The sequence below is a fragment of the Thunnus albacares genome, chromosome 22 (genome assembly GCF_914725855.1).
Source record: "Thunnus albacares chromosome 22, fThuAlb1.1, whole genome shotgun sequence".
NCBI classification, from domain to species: Eukaryota; Metazoa; Chordata; class Actinopteri; order Scombriformes; family Scombridae; genus Thunnus; species Thunnus albacares.
In genome coordinates, this window is record NC_058127.1 from 1281982 (window position 1) to 1300581 (window position 18600).

An 18600-nucleotide genomic window follows, 5' to 3' on the forward strand; every position below is an offset into this window, starting at 1 on the left:
TTTTTTAAAATAACGGTGTTTTTCTCCCACAATGCACCGCACTGTTATTGTTCGGACTGCCTGGCCAACATGGCGGCTACTGGCTGCGTCTTCCACAGAACCCTGACCCGGACCAGACCCGGTCCGAACCAGGTCTAAACCACCACGATAATCACTATTATCATCTTCTGGATAATTTAGTATCGATCTATCGGTTTTGTATCCGGCTGATCGGACCGACGCGTCCACGAGACTTCCGTTCAAACATCTGTGGTTTTATATCGCTGCTCTGATCATCATCAGTGTTTCTGTTTAAATAAAAACCAGATTAATTTATCACAGATGTGCCGGATTTCCCATAAAACCACAAGGATTTAAAACCTTGTTGTAGATAATTTAACTATCAGCCGGTGACTGACACGGTCTGACGTTACCGGATGTTTGCACGTGAACCACGTTAAAGAGCAGATTATATATAAAATAAAAGCCTCTAAATTAATAACAGATGAGCCGAATGAAGCAGGAGACCATGAAGATGACGTCAGCAGCTCACATGTGTAGCAGACGTCTTTACTGTCAGCTGCAGACTCTGACAAACCTTCAATTAGCACATGTTTGAATCCGGTTTGGTGTGACGTCACAGCGCGGTTACCTGTCTTCACCTGTCGGCCCTGATCACTTCAATAACAGCTGATATTAAACTGTTAACAGACAGATAATCGATCAGTGTTTGTTCAGTAATAATAGAGACATCATTCAGTTGTTTTTGTCAATATTTACTCGTCATCTTCTTCGTCGTTATGGAAACCAATAATCATGTTGTTACAACATGTAGCAGTATTGATAATTACTGATGCTAATTAATTAATGATTAATACCACCAGACCATCGCCTCCATCAGACTGAGTGTTTATTTTAATCCTCATTTAACGGTTCAGTGATGTTTTCTACACTGACAGACGTGTAAACTCCTCGTGACTCCTGATAGACTTTAAACTGTGATTCGTCTTGTGAAGTTGGGTTTTTTTACCCGTGTGTTTGTCTCGCAGGCGTCCTCGTCCGTTCCCGCCGTCTGCAGACAGTTTGTCTTCGTGGTGGACCTGCAGCGCTACAGCAGAGACCAGGGATCCTCCGTCTATTTCCCCCAGGCTGTCCTCAACGGTGAGACACTGCAGGACGGGACAAAGTAGGACGAGACGGGACAAAGTAGGACGAGATGGGACAAAGTAGGACGAGATGGGACAAAGTGGGACGAGACGGGACAAAGTAGGACGAGATGGGAGATGATAAAATGGGAGAAAACAGGACAGACAGGATCCACTTGTCTCCTGTCCAGCTATATATATATATATATATAACATGTATAACATCACTGGACTGGTCTCACTGGTGTCCCCTCTGGTCTGACTGGTGTCCCCTCTGGTTTCTGGTTTCTGGTCTCCAGGTGAGGACCTGTATGACGTCACACTGACAGACGGGGACTGCAGGCTTCGTGTGACTCTGGATCCTGGTCTGAACCGGCTGGTGGAGAGGGACGTCTTGCGGTCGGGAGCGACGCTACGCAACGCCGCCTTCACCCCCGCCATGACCGCTCAGCTCCCAGCATGCCCCGGGGCCTCTGGAGAGAGAGACAGGTGAGTGACAACAGGTGAACTGTGCTGCTGTGACATCACTCAGGCAGGTGTGACATCACTCAGGCAGGTGTGACATCACTCAGGCAGATGTGACGTCACTCGGGCAGGTGTGACATCACACATAGAAAAGGGAACAACAAGTTTAGTGTTTTGCTTCAGTAGTTTTAACATGTGACAGTAATATTATTAGTGTTTCAGTAACGGTAGTGTTCGGGGTCACACTTACTGATCACAGTAACGCTCCGTTACTTCTACATTTGGGGGTCGGCGTGCTCGCTGTCTCACTGGGATTCATGGAGTCTCTGTGATCAGCTGACAGACGCTCCAGACGAGGAGAAACGCGACTCGCAGTGATCCCAAAGTTGTGTTGTAGGTTAGCTGGCTAGCTAACGTTAGCTAGCCATCAGGAGTCACCTGACACTGGTTCCAAATTGTTTCCTGTCTGCTTGTTAAACCACAAACGTCTCATTTTCTGTTTCTACGTGTTAAATACAGACGTGTTGAATCAGATGCAGCGTCTGTGGAAGATTCTGAGTTTAAAGGAAACTTTGAGAAACGACAGTAACGAGAAATATAACGTGTTACTTTTGCTGCTGAGTAATAAGTAATTTAATTACTTTTATAATGATGTAATCAGTAATGAGGTCACTGTGATGTTTGTTTCTGCTCCTGCAGCTACAGACTGGTGAGTGTGGAGGTCAAAGGTCGCGCTCCAGATGATGATGATGATGAGGAGGAGGATGGAGTCAGGAGGTCGGATGCGGACTGGGACTCTCTGCCCTGGTTTGGATCCTCAGAGGCAGCAGGTAGATCACAGTCTGATGTCACTGACCTAAACCACACCCACACCGGGCTTTAATTGGTTAATTGATTGATTGATCCCATAGGCTCTCTGGTTCCTCTGAGAGCCAATAGGATCGTGTTTCTCTCTCTGTGGAACAACGTGGACTACAGCGGGGAGGGATGGAGGGAAACTCCGCCCACTGAGGAAGAGGATGAAGACGAAGAGGAGGAAGGTGAGGAGAGCATGGATGTTTAAATGAAGCTGATACGGCGCCCCCGGCGTGTCCAGTGGCCACGCGCGGTACTGCAACTAAAACTTAAACTTTATAATAAAGACGTCTGTAAAGTGTCGTTAAGAGTTGTTATTCTGCAGAAAATGTTAAACCTTTTGTAGTGCTATAAATAAAGATATTATTATTATTATTATTATTATTATTATTATTATTATTATTACATGAGATGTACAAACTGTCTCATTAACACTGAGGGACGTTTCCTGACCAGCAGGGGGCAGCGTCTTAACATTAAACCGAGGTAAAACGTTTGTTTGTGTTTGTGTGTTGACAGTGCGATGTCCCGCCGTGACGGTGTCCGAGCTGCGTGACGCCTTCCTGTCCGGTCACCGGGGCGTCGCCAGGGGCGCCGTCCAGCATCAGCTGATCGTACGCGTCATAAACAAGTCACACCTGATGTATTACGGGAGAACAGACCGGAACTGCGAGTGTCCGTATAAGGTCAGTGTTTGTTCATTAAAATCAGTCTCAAATGTGAATCCGCCACTGAAAATAGCCCCGACAAAAGCGCTATTTCCTCCTTTTGTTTGTTAAAAACTACAGTTAACAGCGTTTTTTTTAAAGAAGTGATATATTGATGAAGTGTTTTTAAAGATTCAGTAGGAACCGATGAGCTGAGAGACGCAGACGGAGTCGGATAAACAGGAAGTGTTTCTTCTACAGCTTCAGGAAACATTTTAAATTGAATGAAACATGAGATCCTTTTGATCTTGGAGCAGATAAATCACAGTCAGTTATTTATTTAAAGGCCTTTCTGAAGAATGATTGACTTCATAAATCTACATAAACATGATGAGTGACATATTGTTTACTGTATATTATGTAGCTGCTGAATTTTATTCTAAATTGGTTATAAAGTGTAACTGTGTTTGCTTTTTGTTCTCTGAATGTATTGATTTGATGTATTTTTTCTCTTCCCACGTTTGTTTGTTTTTACTTTGTTATTATTATTATTATTTTATTATTATAATTCATTTTTTTATCGAGTCTCTGATATTTGTTACTGTGGAACATGTAGTTTTTGTATTAATGTTCTGTTCTACCATGAAAGGTCACTTTCATGTTATAAACCTGATGAAAACTCAGACGGACCAACACGTTGTTGGTTTGGGATTTGTTGACAAACAGAAACATGTGGAATAACAACAGACATCAGGTTTTTTTTGGGTTTTTTTTAGAACTTTATTGCCTTTATCGAACTTGCAGGCAATACAAATATACACAATCTAACCCTCCCATAGGAGGCTACAAACAAACAGACAAATAAAAACAAAAACAAAACCAAAACAGACAAACAAAAAGGTCACCTTGTCATTAAATGTTATACCACAATTCTTGGTTGTGCAGGATCAAAGTATATGATATAGAATTGTACATTACATTTAAGGTGTTAGCATCATTTCAGTCCCAGAATGACCCATCTTCTTATGAATAGTGGTGCTTTAAACTGTTTCCATGGTGTGTATCTGCTTCATCTTCTGTATCCATTGAGCTTTTTGTGGGTGCACATGGCTGCATCCAATTAACAGTAATCATTTTCTTCGCAGTCATTAACAGAATATGTAACATATAGCATTGGGGTCCTTTAGAGAGCAAGTTTTCTGGTATCTTCTCCAGTAAGAAATTAAAGGGTCCAGAGGGATATCAACTCTGAAGACAGTGTCCAATTCTTCTTTAATGTGTTTCCAAAGTCCCAGAATATGTGGGCATGATCCCCAACCAGGCCACAGTTCCTCCAGTACGTGTCGGGGGTATTACTTGAAAACTTTGACACCTTGAGAGGTGTTCTGGAAAATCTCAATTTCACTTTCCAGTCAAATTCTTTCCACATTTGGCTCCCAATCCCTTTATGACTTGCTAAACATATATTTTCCCAAGCTTCATCTTCTATTATTGCATTGAGTTCTAATTCCCACTCACTTTTAATATGTAAGGTATTGTCTGAAGTGTCTTTCAGACATCAGGTTTTAACGTGAAGTGACGAGGACCTAAGATCGAACCCTGAGGAACTCCGCAACCGTGTTGATGAGTACCCGTCTGTCTCTCCGTCTGTCTCTCTGTGTCCAGGCGGTGTTGGAGGTGTGCGACAGGACGGGAAGCGTGTGTGTGGTGTTGTGGAACAGCGTGTGCGTCGACTGGTATCGCTGCGTGAAGCCCGGTGACATCATCAGCCTGAGCCGCTACCGAGTCAAACAGCATTACCAGGCGGAGCGCGACGACATCGGTACTTTAAACAAACTCACGTAGGGTTCATCTAATCAACGTTTACACAAAGACCAGAAACACACAGGTTGTTCCAGAGTAACTTCCTGTAAATAAATGAAATCATGAAGGTAAAAAACGTAGAATTGAGATATTAGATTGTCACATGACAAGTCAAGTTCATGTTATTTGTACAGCCGAATATCACAAATAGAACATCCTCTGTCCTTAGACCCTTTATTCTAATAAGGTAAAACTCCCTAAAAAAACTCTTTAAATGGAAGAAAGTTCAGGAAAAGCAGGAGGAGGATCCCTCCGTCAGGACGGACAGACAGGAAATAGAACAAGAAAGACAACTTACAGAAACACCGCCGTGACAAACAGGAAGTCAAAATTATAACGGTATAAAGTGTTTTTAGAAGCTGGACTCTGGTTTATAACGACAGACTCGCCGCTCTGTTCCGGTTTCTGTTGCTCTCCACAGAGATCAGCGTGAACAGCAGAAATCCCGCCGCTCGCATCTCTGTTCTCCCAGAATCCTCTGTGGCGCCTGAATACGTACCACCGGTTCCCGCCTACAGCTTCTACAGCAGGTACGCACGTAGACACGTTTACGCTTTAACCTTAAATCCTCTAACGGTAGTGAGGAGCGACCAGAACGTCCTCTCAAACATAGAAACACAAGCTCTCTGTCTGTCTCCGCCAGTAAGGAGCTGCTGGACCGTCCTCACGGCGTCCTGTGTGATGTCATCGGCCTGCTGACGTTCTCGGGTCGGCCGGAGCGAATCAGGAGCAAGGGTGAGGGTTGCCATGGTATTTATTTATTTATTTTTTTGTTTGTTTGTGTGTTCTTCTTCTCACAAACACGCGACGTCTTAACACGACTGTTCTCATCGGTAGACGGTCGAGGGGCGGAGCTTTTGGAGTACCGCTGGCTGCGACTGGAGGACGGTTCTAGCGATCGGCCAATCGTGGTGAAGCTCTTCTCCACGTCTCAACCTGAAACCCACCGCAAGCTCCACCCACGTGAGACACACACACACAAATAAACAAACAAACATATTTACATTATTTATATTTATATAAGTGATAAATGTCAGTATGTCGATGTAGATTAGATTAATATAGATTATATATCCAACAACAGGTCTCCATAGTTACGTGTCTCTCTGTGTGTTTACAGTGTCGGTGGTTGTTTGCACCAGACTGAAGTTGATCAAAGCTTCAGATCAGAGCTGCTTCTACCTGACAAATACAACGTACACACAGGTGTACTGCACAGGTGAGAGACACAGAGAGAGGCATTATGGGTAGTTCTGTCCATCCTTTCCATCAGTACCAATAAACTCATTCATCTCTGAGATCTGGTGACGATGAGGCGCTTGAATAAACTGGAATTGTCTTTAAAGCAGCCTCATCAGTTTGTCTGCTCACTCATTGGTTAACTGAGTTCCGTCCTGGCTCCCTGATTGGTCGATTGGCAGGTCTGGGCCACCACTCGGAGATGAGTTACCGTAAGCTGCGGCCGGTGCGGCAGTTCCTGCAGTGGCTGAGGAGTCAGGACGACGCCCAGGTGCTGAGCAGGGCTTTGATCGGAGGTTTCTTCATCTACCCGCCTCCTCCCGTCTCCTTGGAAACGTACATGAAAGAGAGGAGAGGTCAGCTGACCGCCTGTCTTTACATTTGTTGTCATCAGTTTCCCTTGAAGTGTTCAGAGTGTGTGTGTGGTTTAAGAGGTAAAGTCCTCTGTTGTCATGGAAACACGACTCTGTGTGTGTGTGTGTGCGTGTGTGTGTTTACAGGTGAGCCAGGTTTCCTGCGAGGGGCGGAGTTTCAGAGGGAGGTGGAGAGGCTCTGTTACCGGGAGCGACGCACCTTCTGTATCCAGGCAACTGTTACCATGGTTGCCTACTGCCGCAGAGGAGAGGTAACTACCCCCCCCAAAACAATTTAGTAACTTCTTATATATTGAATTTATTGCCTTAGAAAGTGTTAAAAAGTGATTAATTATATTACTATTGATTAATATTGACTTATTATTAACTAACAAGAATATGATGTAAATACAATAAAATAATGTACTTCTCTTGCATAACAATTATATATATATATATAATTCTCTGCCTTATATAATGACATAATATAACATATATAATATACTGTGATGGCTGCGTTTGCTCAGAGCGATCAGGGTTATTGATCTGTTGATTGATGATACAGTCGACGGGATGGTGATGTAAACATATATATTTATATGTGTGTGTGTGTGTGTGTGCGTGAGTGTGTGTGTGTGTGTGTGTGTGTGTGTGCGTGCGTGTGTGAGTGTGCGTGTGTGTGCGTGTGTGTGTGTGAGTGTGCGTGCGTGTGAGTGCGTGTGTGTGCGTGCGTGCGTGTGTGAGCGTGTGTGAGTGTGTGTGTGTGTGTGTGAGTGCGTGAGTGTGCGTGCGTGTGTGTGTGAGTGTGTGTGCGTGTGTGTGTGAGTGTGTGTGTGAGTGTGCGTGCATGTGCGTGTGTGAGCGTGTGTGTGTGTGTGTGAGTGCGTGAGTGTGCGTGAGCGTGTGTGTGTGTGTGTGTGTGTGTGTGTGTGTGAGTGCGTGAGTGTGCGTGCGTGTGAGTGTGTGTGAGTGTGTGTGTGAGTGTGCGTGCGTGTGTTATTGATCTGTTGATTGATGACACAGTGGACGGGATGGTGATGTAAACATATTTATATATTATACATGAAGCGTCTCTTTCAGGAGGATCGTTGTCTGCTGTGGATGGACAGAGCTTCATCTCTCTCACCCTCCTCCTCCTCTTCCTCACCTCGTCTCCCTAAACCCTCCCCGTCTCCTCACCTGTCTCCCTCCCCCTCCTCCTCCTCCTGCTGCTCCTCCTCTTTCTTCCCTCTCCCCTCCACCCCTCGTTCGCCCCGACCTCCTCTCTCCTCCCCCTGCTCCTCTCCGTCATCAGCTGTCAGTCAGCTGACGCCCCGCCTCCCGCAGCGAAGAGGAGGGTAAAAAAAACAAAAAACAGCATTTCATTTTAGGAGCTAAATGTTGTTTATGGTGTGTAAACTGTGTGTGTGTGTGTGTGTGTGTGTGTGTGTGAGCAGGAAGTCGTGTAAGAGGAAGCAGCTCCTGCAGCCAGAAACTCCGAAGAAAAGGTGAGTTTTTTTCTTTTTTTCACGGAAACATTATTAAAAATGAACTCCAGTGATTTATAGATTTATAGATTCAGAAAAATTATGACTTTATTCCTCGAAACATGAAGTGTTCTTTTGTTTTTTGTCTAAGAAAATTACAACTTTTTTCTCAAAATATTCTGACTTTTCTCCTGAAATGTTACGGCATTTTTCCTCGATGTTTTATGACTTTTTCCCCAAAAAATTCAGATTTCTCCTCAAAATATTCCACTTTTTTTTCTTGAGCTATTTTTATTTTAACCTTTTTCAAAATATTACAACTTCTTCCTAAATATTACAGTTATTGTGACTTTTTTTCCTGAAATATTCTGAATTTGGTTCTCAGATTTTGTTTATTTTATTTACTTCTTTTCGGGCTTTTTTTCTACAAAATTAACAACTTTTTCCACAAAACATTCAAAACAATTTTCTCAAAAATTACAACCTTTTCTATTCTATTCTATTATATTATTTTACTCACAAATATTATGACATAATTCTCAAAATCTCAGATTATTGTGTTATTGATTTCACAAAATATCTGTTTGTCTCTGCAGCCCCCGAGTTACATTACAACCAGAACAGCACAACAACACAGGTGAGTGTGTGTGTGAGTGTGTGTGAGTGTGTGAGTGTGTGTGTGTGAGTGTGTGAGTGTGTGTGTGTGTGAGTGTGTGTGTGTGTGAGTGTGTGTGTGTGTGTGTGTGTGTGTGTGAGTGTGTGTGTGTGTGAGTGTGTGTGTGTGTGTGTGTGTGTGTGTGTGTGAGTGTGTGTGTGTGTGAGTGTGTGTGTGTGAGTGTGTGTGAGTGTGTGTGTGTGAGTGAGTGTGTGAGTGTGTGTGTGTGAGTGTGTGTGTGTGACCCTCCTCTCTCTCCGTCTGCAGTCATTCTGTTCGAAGCCTCCATGGAGTTTCTAGAAAACACCAACACTAATGAAGACGACGATAGCGATGATGACGACGACGACGATGAAGACGCCTCGTCCTTCGTCACAGCCCCCTTCCTTCCCCCTTTCCCGCCTGTCGCCGCGGAGACGCTGCGGATGCACTACGACCATGGTCGCAGGGAGGAGCAGGCGGACGCCGTGGCGATGGGAGGGAGAGCGACGGCCGCCGGGAGGTTCGACTCTGAGAACTACTACACACTGAGGCTGAGAGGTACACACACACACGCTTGTTCTTCTATCCTCGTGAGGACACTTAGCTTACAGTCACAACCGCAACGCTCGGTCTAACCTGAACCATAAAACCAGGTCTGAACCCTCAACCTGCCCTTTGAAGGTCTGTCAGGAAGTGAGAACTGACCAAAATGTCCTCACAGGTCTAAAACTCAGCGGTTCTCACAATGATAGATAAACAAGTATACACACACACAATGTCTGTCTGTGTTTTAACTCTTTTAACAGTTTACTGACGTCTTCTTTAAAGTTTACGCAAGTCCAGTATGTAACAATCATCTCTTTGTCCCCGTTTGAATGAATCAGTTTTTTGTCGTGAAAACATTAATTCCAAAACAACGTTAGAACCTGCTAAGCTACTGCTAGCATAAAGACAGGAAGCAGCTAGCTCGGCTCCGTACAAAGTCACCGACAAACGCGTCTAAAGCTCATTAATTAATTATTAATTAACCAGTTTGTTACAGTTTGTGTTGTATTCAAAGAGTAATTCCTCCGTGTTTAACTCTCTTTCTCCCCGCAGCTCTGTCAGACGGCGTGCTGCTCGACGCCACCTTCCTCCCTCAGTCCTCCTCTTCCTCGCTCTGTCCTCCCCTCCTCTCTCACTCCAACACCTGGACCTCCATCTTGTCTCACGGAGCCTTCTCCTCCCACACGCCGCCGCCCTCCCCAGGTCAGTCCACAAACAATCCAAACACACTTTATTTATGAGCACGATTTTAACAAACACGAGGTTTCCAAATGAAACGATGAAGGACACCACAGGATAAAAATAATAAAAATAATAATAATAAAATAAGATAAAATGATAAAATCTAATAAAATAAGATAAAAACAAATGAAATCAAATAAAATAAGATAAAAACAAATAAAATCAAATAAGATCAAATAAGATCAAATCAAATGAAATAAGTTAAAAACTGGTTTAATCTGGCTGTCAAATTTAAGATTGTGCTCAGTTGGCTTGTGATACTAAGAACCCAGATCAACCAGGGGGATCACAGAAGTGCCACCAAAGACCATGACTTCTGTCTTTTTTTCATTAAAATGTAGGAAGTTTATGAAATGAAAAGAAATGTTAAAATAAAAGAGGCCCAAGCACAGAGCCCTGTGGTGCCCCACATGAGAGGGGAGCAGTGGAGGCTGTCAAACACACGAAGAAGAATGATGATGATGATGATAATAGTGATGAAGTTTCCTCTCTGTCTCTCTACCAGGTGACCTCATAGGTATGGCGGCCCAGCTGACCAACCAGAGGCTGGTGTGCGTCCTGGAGGCGTGTCATCTGGGCGGAGCCACAACGGAGGTCGTCCTGAGCCGAGCGTTCCTGCTGACCGACTGACTCGCTTATACTCGTGAGGACACACGTAGGACACGTTGCATTCTTTAATAATTAAACCAAACGTTATCTTAAAACCAAGTATTAACCTTCAAAATAAGAGTCGTCCCCACAAAGAAAACAATACAAAGACACATTGTTTTCTTCCACTGGTCCTGGTTTGGATACTGACCGTCACCCTGATGCCTGATGGGAGTTGTAGTTGTAAAGTTGGGTTCGTAACTTATTATTTGTAATATTATTTTTATACGTGATAATTTATTGTATTTATAGAAGTATTTTATGGTGTTTACATTTTGATGCACTTTACTTTGTGATGATGTTATGTTGGGAGTTTTCTACTTTTTTTTTTTTATTTGACCGTGTTTATTTGCCTTAAAAAGCAGCAGTAACAGTTACTAATTCAATACTCACAATGTTGGGAATTGTAGTTTTTTAACTGTACATTTGACTACAGTTAAAAAGCACCAGCGGGGGTTTTGTATGCTTAAAACCTGGTGGGATTTGTAGTTTGTTTTTAATTTAATTTTCATGGTTTGGAGTTGAATAAAATAGAAAATGACAACTTTCACTGTCAAAATATAACAACTTTTTTTCCCCCAGAAAATTACAGTGTTTTTACAGTTGGTTTTTTTTTTCTTGAAAAATTAAAATTTTCTTGAAAAAAATATTTTGCTCTTGGAATGAAAATCGTCAAAATATTTTTAGAACAGTGGAGTTTGGTCTGCAGCTTCCTTGAAAATGATTAACAGGTTACTTTGATGTTTATATGCAGTTTAGTTTCTGTCTCTCAGCAACATTATGTGTGTCTGAGGCTCTTTTTTTCTGGGAAGTTTAAATTCTATAATTAAAAATATGTACCTGCTTGGTATTTTATACTCACTCCTGACTACTTGAAGCACTTTTTGGCCAACAAAATAAATAAATAAGTATTTAACAGCAGAGTGGAGAAGGCTTTGAACCAGCATTTACACTCTCTAACATTCACAGAAAATATGTTCAACAGAAAACTAAATAAGTAAACTGAAAAATCTAATTAATACAAAGTTTTACAGACTTTGTTCATGTTTTATCTTTGCTGTTTGTTCTGACAGTAAAGCCTCAGTTTGAAGTGTGACGTGTTAAAATTCTGTTTTAGTGCCAAAAAAGTTCCTGCAGTATTCGTCCAACACAAACAGTCTGCTGTTGTTTTATATCTGTGAATAGTTTTGTATTTGGTTCATATTTCTCAAATTCACAGCTTGTTAAAGCTGCTGTCGTTATTTAAAACACTTATCTCAAAATGCATGTTTTTCTGTTATTTTCTGAACTGTGTAAAATTTTGCATTTTGGAGAAATAAGTTTTCATTTCAGTTGTTGCACTCTAATAAACGTTTCACCTTCATTTTTCTCTGGTTTTTACTTCTCTTCTTCTTCTGTTCTCTTAAAAAAAACAATCACAAGTCACTTTGTGTGACATCTTTTAAGTTTTTAGATGCCAAGTTTTATGTCTTAAAAGGTTTAAATCTGGTGTCTAAACACATTGAAGCAGGTTTACATGTTGATTTTCAATGTCTTAACTTTTCAAGAAGTAAAAAAAACAGTTGTTGACTGTTAGAGTTTCAACTTCTGACAGCAGCTGCTTTACTGGAGCCTAAAATACAGAAAGTAAACTCTTAATTGTTTCAGACAGACTGCAGTCATCACAGCTGGATCAGGAGGTTTCATCCAGAGAGTTTCTGCTCTGAAGCTGCAGGTCTGAACTTCTGAAACAGATCTGGAACATTTATGCACGTTGCAGCAATCAACGTTTGGTGATTAAACATGTTTTACTGGAGAGGATAATTGTGATTTTCCTTGTATTTACATCCTGTAAATGCTTCTCTATATATAATTTCCATTGTTATTGGAGGAGTCCGCCAATCCAGGAACATGACAATGGAAACCGTGTTGGACGATATTGTTGTTATTTTAGCTCGCTGTTTGTTTGGCTGCGCTGTAAACAAATAATTTTTTCAGACAGACTGATGAAAGAAACGCTGAATGAGAGATTGCATTGAGTTACAGAACAGAAGCTAGACAGGAAGTGATGTCATGATGTCATCACGCTGTCTGAGCAGTGTTAGCATGGACGCAACAGAAACACAAACAGATCAAAAGTGCAGTTTGTTGGGATCAAATGATTTAATGGCATTTTATTACAGTCTACAGTGGATATCAGCGAAACGTGATGCGAGCGGTGTGTGGGCGGAGCCCGGCCGGCAGAAGCGCTGTTTAGCTGTGAAGGGTGTGTCTCTGGCAGACGTAGCGCATCCTGGTAGAGCAGTGCAGGTCGTTGAGGCGTCCGTCTCTGTGCATGTGAGCACAGTCTTCGTCTCCGGGGCCGAGGCCGTGATGTGTCCAGCTGTCGGGCTGACCGGGCATCCAACGCCTGAAATACCACAACATGAACACGGGGCGACACTTTATTTTACAAGTCTGTTAAACCCCAAACATGCTCCATGCTACACAAACATAAAACACCAACATCCAGCCAACCCAGCTGAGCATGCTCTTAGCTGATCCATCTCAGTCCTCAAGGGGGCCAGTTAGAGCTAATCAGAGCGTTTCCATGACCACAGCGGTAAACAAACATGTCTTCTGTGGAGGAATCTTTGCTGCTGTACTAACTGAACAGAAGAAAAAAACAAGGAAACACAAACGATGTGATCTTTGAATCGGATGGAAGGAGAATTCCTATCTGAAAAAAGAGCAGACGTGGTTCAGCTCAGACTGTAGCTCTCGCTTGTTTTGAACGCAACATAACCTTCGTAGCTCAAAGTGTGTGCGTTTGCGTACTTTCATGGAGCATATTTGGGGATTTACTACTACAAATAATTCCCAGACGGCGGTTAATTCTGAGGTCATTTCCTGAAGAAGGGCGGTGTAGTTTGGTACCTATAAGGCATGTACAGTTTGAAAGAATTCGCTCATTGTATTCGAGTTTTTAGGGAATGCTCTGATAGTTATATGAAAACAAGAATAGGCCTGACTGTGCCTTGAGCTTTGAAGATGATTAAAAGAAAAATATCTGCTAATAACAGACAGGCCAACCTGCGGTTCATGACGTATGGCGTCTGGTTGATCCACTCCCACCTCCCCGTTCTCTCATCGCTCAGACCGACCCAGTAGAAGGTGCCTGTGGTGTGACTAGTCACAAACTCCTGCACCAGAGAGACAAACAGTCAGAGACAGTCAGGGAGACATGGTGCTGTAGCTGATTTAACTTTGTCAGACTCCTCAAAATGTGGGTAAAGGTGTCCCACAAGGATCTATGCTGGGTCCTTCAGTATTTACTCGTTACATGAATAATGATTTACATAATAATTTCCAACCCAGCACTGTAATATCTATTACTATGCAGATGACACCATGTTGTATGTCTTCAACCACACCACAGACCAGGACTAGTTAATCTTTTATTGATTCATAACTTTTTCTTATATCGGAAATTACACAGTTTGTGCGTAGACGTCAACAAGGCTGAGACAGACAAACAGATAGACTGTCTCACCCACTCCTCATCACTGACGAGTATGACCAGGTGAGATTCATGTCCATTGCACCAGTCTCTGGCATCGTGCCAGTTCAAAGGTGTCTTGCTGAAGTAATAACAGTTCCCAGAGAACATATCCCAACCGAGAGGACAACAGCTGGCAGCCGCTGAACCTGAGAGACAGACAGGCCAGCAGACAAAGAGGGAAAAAGAACGAGGACAAATTTGGAGAGTTGGGACAGTTTTGGAGGGTGGGGGTATTTTGAAGAGTAAGAGCATTTAAAAAAAAAAGGTGGAATGGTGGAATGATTTGTTAAGATTGAGGATGTTGTACAATGTGAGGGAATATTTGGGAAGTGAAAAAATGAGGACAGTTTTGAAGAGTTTAAGGCCATTTTTGGAAAGTAGGGACATTTTGGAACAATAAGACGTTTTCAGAAAGACAGAACCTTTTTGAAATGTGGGGGCATGTCTAGAGAGTGACAACATTTTTGGGACATTGGGACATATTTTGGCAGGCGAAGTTTTCTGCAAAGAATGGAGACTTTTTGGAAAGTGGGAAGGTGACATCATTTTTGGATTAGAATTGGGATTACACCCACAGTGTACATTAAGGATGAGTGTGTGTTAAGTGTGTGTGTACCATTGTTGATTAAGCGTTCAAGGGAACATTTGAGCGTAGCGACCGTCCTGCTGAGAGTGTCCAGAGCTGAGAGCTGCTTCAGGGCCTCGGATACTGAACACAAACACACAAATACGTAGCAAAGATGCACACGATGTCAGTATATTACAGTTGTTATAGTTGAGTGTTGCTCTGGTAGGAGCCATTGTTCTGCAGTGTGTATTACACCTGAGCTCAGCTGGTCCTTGTTGTTCTCCACAGCAAACTTCTGCCGTTGAAGTTCTTTAGCTGCATCTGGAACAGAGGAACAGGAGATTCAGAGTCTTCACAGTCTGTAATTATCTATTCTGATTCACCGGGGAGTCCATTACCTCCTCTGACTAAAGGAACAGACAGGTGTGTTACCTGTGGCGAGCTGATGTGCGGCGCTCACTGATTCGGTCATGTTGGACACACTTTTCTCCATGGACCACAAACGGTTCGACATCTTTGTGTCTGCACACACACACACACACACACAAAAAAAAGTAAATATGTACAAACAGTTTATGCTAGTGCTACGTTTCACATACAGTAATTTTACAGGATTACAGGGACGACTTGCCATTTATGAAGTTTGATTTTAAAACACAGAACTACAGCTAATTCATTATAATATGCTGTAAAAGATAATATTTAATATAATATGATACAAAATTTCAGGTGTTATTCCTCAACTAATATGGTAGCAATGGCAATACATGTCCGCCTCGCTTTTACAGTTTGAGGTTGATTTTCCCACTAAAGTCTGAGTTGATTAAAATGTGAATCTTCTGAAATTGTCTTTGGTTGTTATCGTGTGTTAACAGCAAGAAACTTGTAGAAAACTTTTTCCCCTGGGTTTTTCCTCTCAGGCAGGCTCTATGTAGCCCATGAAAGAAGACTGCAGACAAAACTCAGGGCTGAAATACCATCAATGTTCAACTGCATGTTTTGAGGCTTAAAACATATATATTTTTGATTTGTCCACAACCCAAAAATATTCAGTTTACTATTTACACTGGACAGTAAGTAGGGCAGTAAAGCTCTTTTTAGGAAAATGTAAATAGTATATAGGCTATAGCAAGGTTTTACTGGCTAGATTATCATGAAGTATAAGGTATTTTTGAAATAATTACTGCATTAACAATACAGAGGTTTAAATAGCATATCTATATTTTTTGTTATATTACCATTAACATAGAAAACACAACACTAAATGTACTGATGACATCATCAGAGTTTTGCTCTCTGCTTCATTTGACAATTAATCTAAAAGTGTTTTTTCAGCTGAACTGTAAACATGAAACAATCTGCTGCAGCTAAAAAGTTGATCCAGTTTCAGTAAATTGCAGTAATAATAACAGCACTTCAGTATTAGTATTGATGAGATTTGTAGGAGACGTCTGTGTTTCCAGTAAAACTCAATAAAAGACAAACATGACGCAAAGACTAACAAGGATTTCCCAGATATTTGGAGAGAATCCTGGCATTCAACCCAGCAGTGTGTGTGTGTGTGTGTGTGTGTGTGTGTGTGTGTGTGTGTGTGTGAGTGTGAGTGTGAGTGTGTGTATGCTCACTGCTGGCTCCCAGCGCTATGATCAGAATCAAGACGAATGCAGCCGTCAGACCAGGAAACAACCAGCGTCTGAACCTGGAGACATTTGAGAAGGAGACAGAAGACGTCTCTGACAGACAGACAGACAGACAGTTAGCTACATTTATTTGACAGCTTTAATTACTTATCAGATGAAGATTTGACACAATGGATAATATAACAAGCTTTTAAAATACAACACATTGTTAAAGATGAAACCAGTGGTTTCCAACCTTTTTGTCTTTTGACGTCTTACAAAAAGCAGTGTGTAGTCGGGGTCACATTTCACATGTCTATGAGTTGTTAACAGCTCCACCAAATAGTGATTTTTCCCTCTAAACTTCTCACATGCTTTCATTTCAATAAATGTTCAAATGATCCAATATTTCAGCAAAAATCAAAGATTAGAGAAAAAGTCCAAAAACTGAAAACAGATTTGTGTATCAGAACTTTGTTTTTTCTTCTTTCCTCTCCCATTAATCATCTCACCACCCCTCAGATTTATCTGCTGACCCTTTGGAGGGGCCCGACCCCCAGGTTGGGAACCACTGGACTAAACTAGCTAACTGTATATAAAGTAGTGTAAACTAGCTCCACCTCCAGCAGCTACAACAGTAACATGCTGCTCTAACACTGATGCTTCACTATTAATAATCTAATGATGTCATATATAATAATATATCAGTCAGAGGGACCAAACCACTACTTTTACTGCAATACTTTAACTACATCAAGCTCATAATACTTATGTACTTTTACTGTAGTAGGATTTTTCATGACTTTTACTTTTAATGGAGTACTTTTACACTGATGTATTGGTATTTTTACTTAAGTAAAGGATCTGAATACTTCTTCCACCACTGCAGACACGTGGAAGGACAGACTGGTACCTTTGTTCCAGAAGGAGCTGCTGTCGTCTTCAGTGTCATCATGGTATTCAGTCGTCATGGTGATGTCTCTCTGCTCCTTCAACCTGTGTGACTCCCTTCTTTTTCTTCTTCTTCTTCTTCTTCTTCTTCTTCTTCTTCTTCTTCGTCTTCTTCACTGACAGACAATTTGACTGTCTAATCAGTGAGCTGAGAGGTCATTGCCCACCAAACGTACTTTGAACCGAAAAACACTACGTGTGTGTGTGTGTGTGTGTGTGTGTGTGTGTGTGTGTGTGTGTAGTGTGTGTGTGTTGCTCAGTGGACACTGATGTCAGTCTAAACTAAACTATATCACCAACTAGAAAAACTTCAAACTTCAAACAAAACAGCAGTTGAAGCGTTTGAAACAGAAGGACTGTACGATTATTAAAAAGGGGATGGGGGGTGAGGGGGGGGGTGGTATGTGTTTTTCCTATTGGTGAAGGGAAGGCAGTCTAAAATGTTTTGAAAGCAGGGGGAGCAGTACCAATCAGCAGCTGCCACGTCTTGAGGCTGAAGACCAGTGCCACCAACGGCCGCTAGCTGCGCCAATAGACGCCCATTCAAACAGCCTCAACTTCTCTCTAGAAATACTGAATCAATCATTGTTTTCAAAGAGTCATTCTGGTCTCAGTCTCTAAATTCAGGCCCTCTAATAAGTGTGCTGGTGGTTGTGAAAGAAAATTGAATAGTAGGTTATCATTTTATAAATCTTTTGTATATATGTTACAAATGTTTTCAAACTAAGGAGTCAATGTTTGTTATCAACTGAATGTGATGTAACGTCATCGTCATTTTGGGGATACATGTTGGTGAAGAAATCCTACTCCTAGGCTAGTTGAACTCTTGAACCTGTTTCTATCTGAGGATTGCTTGCTGACCTCTGGGGTTAGCTAGAGATATTTATCTTAAGCCTACTGTTTTAGAGACCATACTTGTTTGTAAGAAGGTGTAATGGTTTGTGGAAGTGTCCATTTAGGGACCAGACTGTTTTTAGCTTTGCTTCTGGAGAGGTATAAAGCTGTCTAGTTTGAGTTCACAATCTTTAGAGAAAGGGCTGGCTGAACAACATGCTTTCTCTCCAAAAATACAAGATGATTGTATTTTTGTTTGTGTTTGGACATTTGTATAATTGTTACTGATGATGTGATGGATTGTACAGTGTTTACAACTGCTTCAACAAGTAACAATGTTTAATGCTTTCTTTATGTCTCCATGTGCCTTCTTTCTCGAGAGAAAATTTCCACAACATGGTCATTTTGGAAATTATTGCTCTGTTAATAAGATCTGAAGACTTATAGTAGCTTTGATGTCTGCCGTGCGGCCGTTGATTGACAGCTGTGATTGACAGTCGGCTCCGGGACTCACACTGAGTCGG

The 18600-nt window shown here is 41.9% G+C and overlaps 2 protein-coding genes across 2 annotated transcripts; one reads left to right on the forward strand and one right to left on the reverse strand.

Annotated features, from left to right (window-relative positions):
- Positions 1 to 34: 34 nt before the first annotated feature.
- si:ch73-71d17.2 (RPA-related protein RADX) lies at positions 35 to 11947 on the forward strand. Its single transcript, XM_044341960.1, has 19 exons — positions 35 to 132; positions 1029 to 1140; positions 1424 to 1613; positions 2289 to 2419; positions 2501 to 2629; positions 2964 to 3130; positions 4757 to 4913; positions 5376 to 5484; positions 5598 to 5689; positions 5792 to 5917; positions 6075 to 6173; positions 6376 to 6549; positions 6694 to 6818; positions 7627 to 7883; positions 7983 to 8033; positions 8609 to 8649; positions 8935 to 9207; positions 9748 to 9897; positions 10442 to 11947. Exons 1-19 carry the CDS (start codon positions 70 to 72, stop codon positions 10564 to 10566), a joined length of 2571 nt encoding a protein of 856 aa, XP_044197895.1. The 5' UTR covers positions 35 to 69; the 3' UTR covers positions 10567 to 11947.
- A 755-nt stretch (positions 11948 to 12702) lies between these two features.
- Positions 12703 to 17506, reverse strand: LOC122974210 (C-type lectin domain family 10 member A-like). The gene is made up of 8 exons (XM_044342181.1): positions 17205 to 17506; positions 16298 to 16405; positions 15105 to 15194; positions 14928 to 14993; positions 14721 to 14813; positions 14096 to 14250; positions 13636 to 13745; positions 12703 to 12973 (listed from the first exon to the last, which is right to left on the reverse strand). Exons 1-8 carry the CDS (start codon positions 17260 to 17262, stop codon positions 12817 to 12819), a joined length of 837 nt encoding a protein of 278 aa, XP_044198116.1. The 5' UTR covers positions 17263 to 17506; the 3' UTR covers positions 12703 to 12816.
- Positions 17507 to 18600: the final 1094 nt, after the last annotated feature.

What these genes read in the sequence shown, in the direction of transcription:
- si:ch73-71d17.2 (XM_044341960.1), top strand. Translation starts at nt 70, where the DNA reads ATGGCGGCTACTGGCTGCGTCTTCCACAGAACCCTGACCCGGACCAGA. An exon ending in TGAAGACGAAGAGGAGGAAG is followed by an intron (nt 2,630 to 2,963) that starts GTGAGGAGAGCA and finishes GTGTGTTGACAG; the next exon opens with TGCGATGTCCCGCCGTGACG. An exon ending in CCAGAAACTCCGAAGAAAAG is followed by an intron (nt 8,034 to 8,608) that starts GTGAGTTTTTTT and finishes TTGTCTCTGCAG; the next exon opens with CCCCCGAGTTACATTACAAC.
- LOC122974210 (XM_044342181.1), bottom strand. Translation starts at nt 17,262, where the DNA reads ATGACGACTGAATACCATGATGACACTGAAGACGACAGCAGCTCCTTC. An exon ending in CAAGGACCAGCTGAGCTCAG is followed by an intron (nt 14,814 to 14,927) that starts GTGTAATACACA and finishes GTTTGTGTTCAG; the next exon opens with TATCCGAGGCCCTGAAGCAG. An exon ending in CCATACGTCATGAACCGCAG is followed by an intron (nt 12,974 to 13,635) that starts GTTGGCCTGTCT and finishes GTGGTATTTCAG; the next exon opens with GCGTTGGATGCCCGGTCAGC.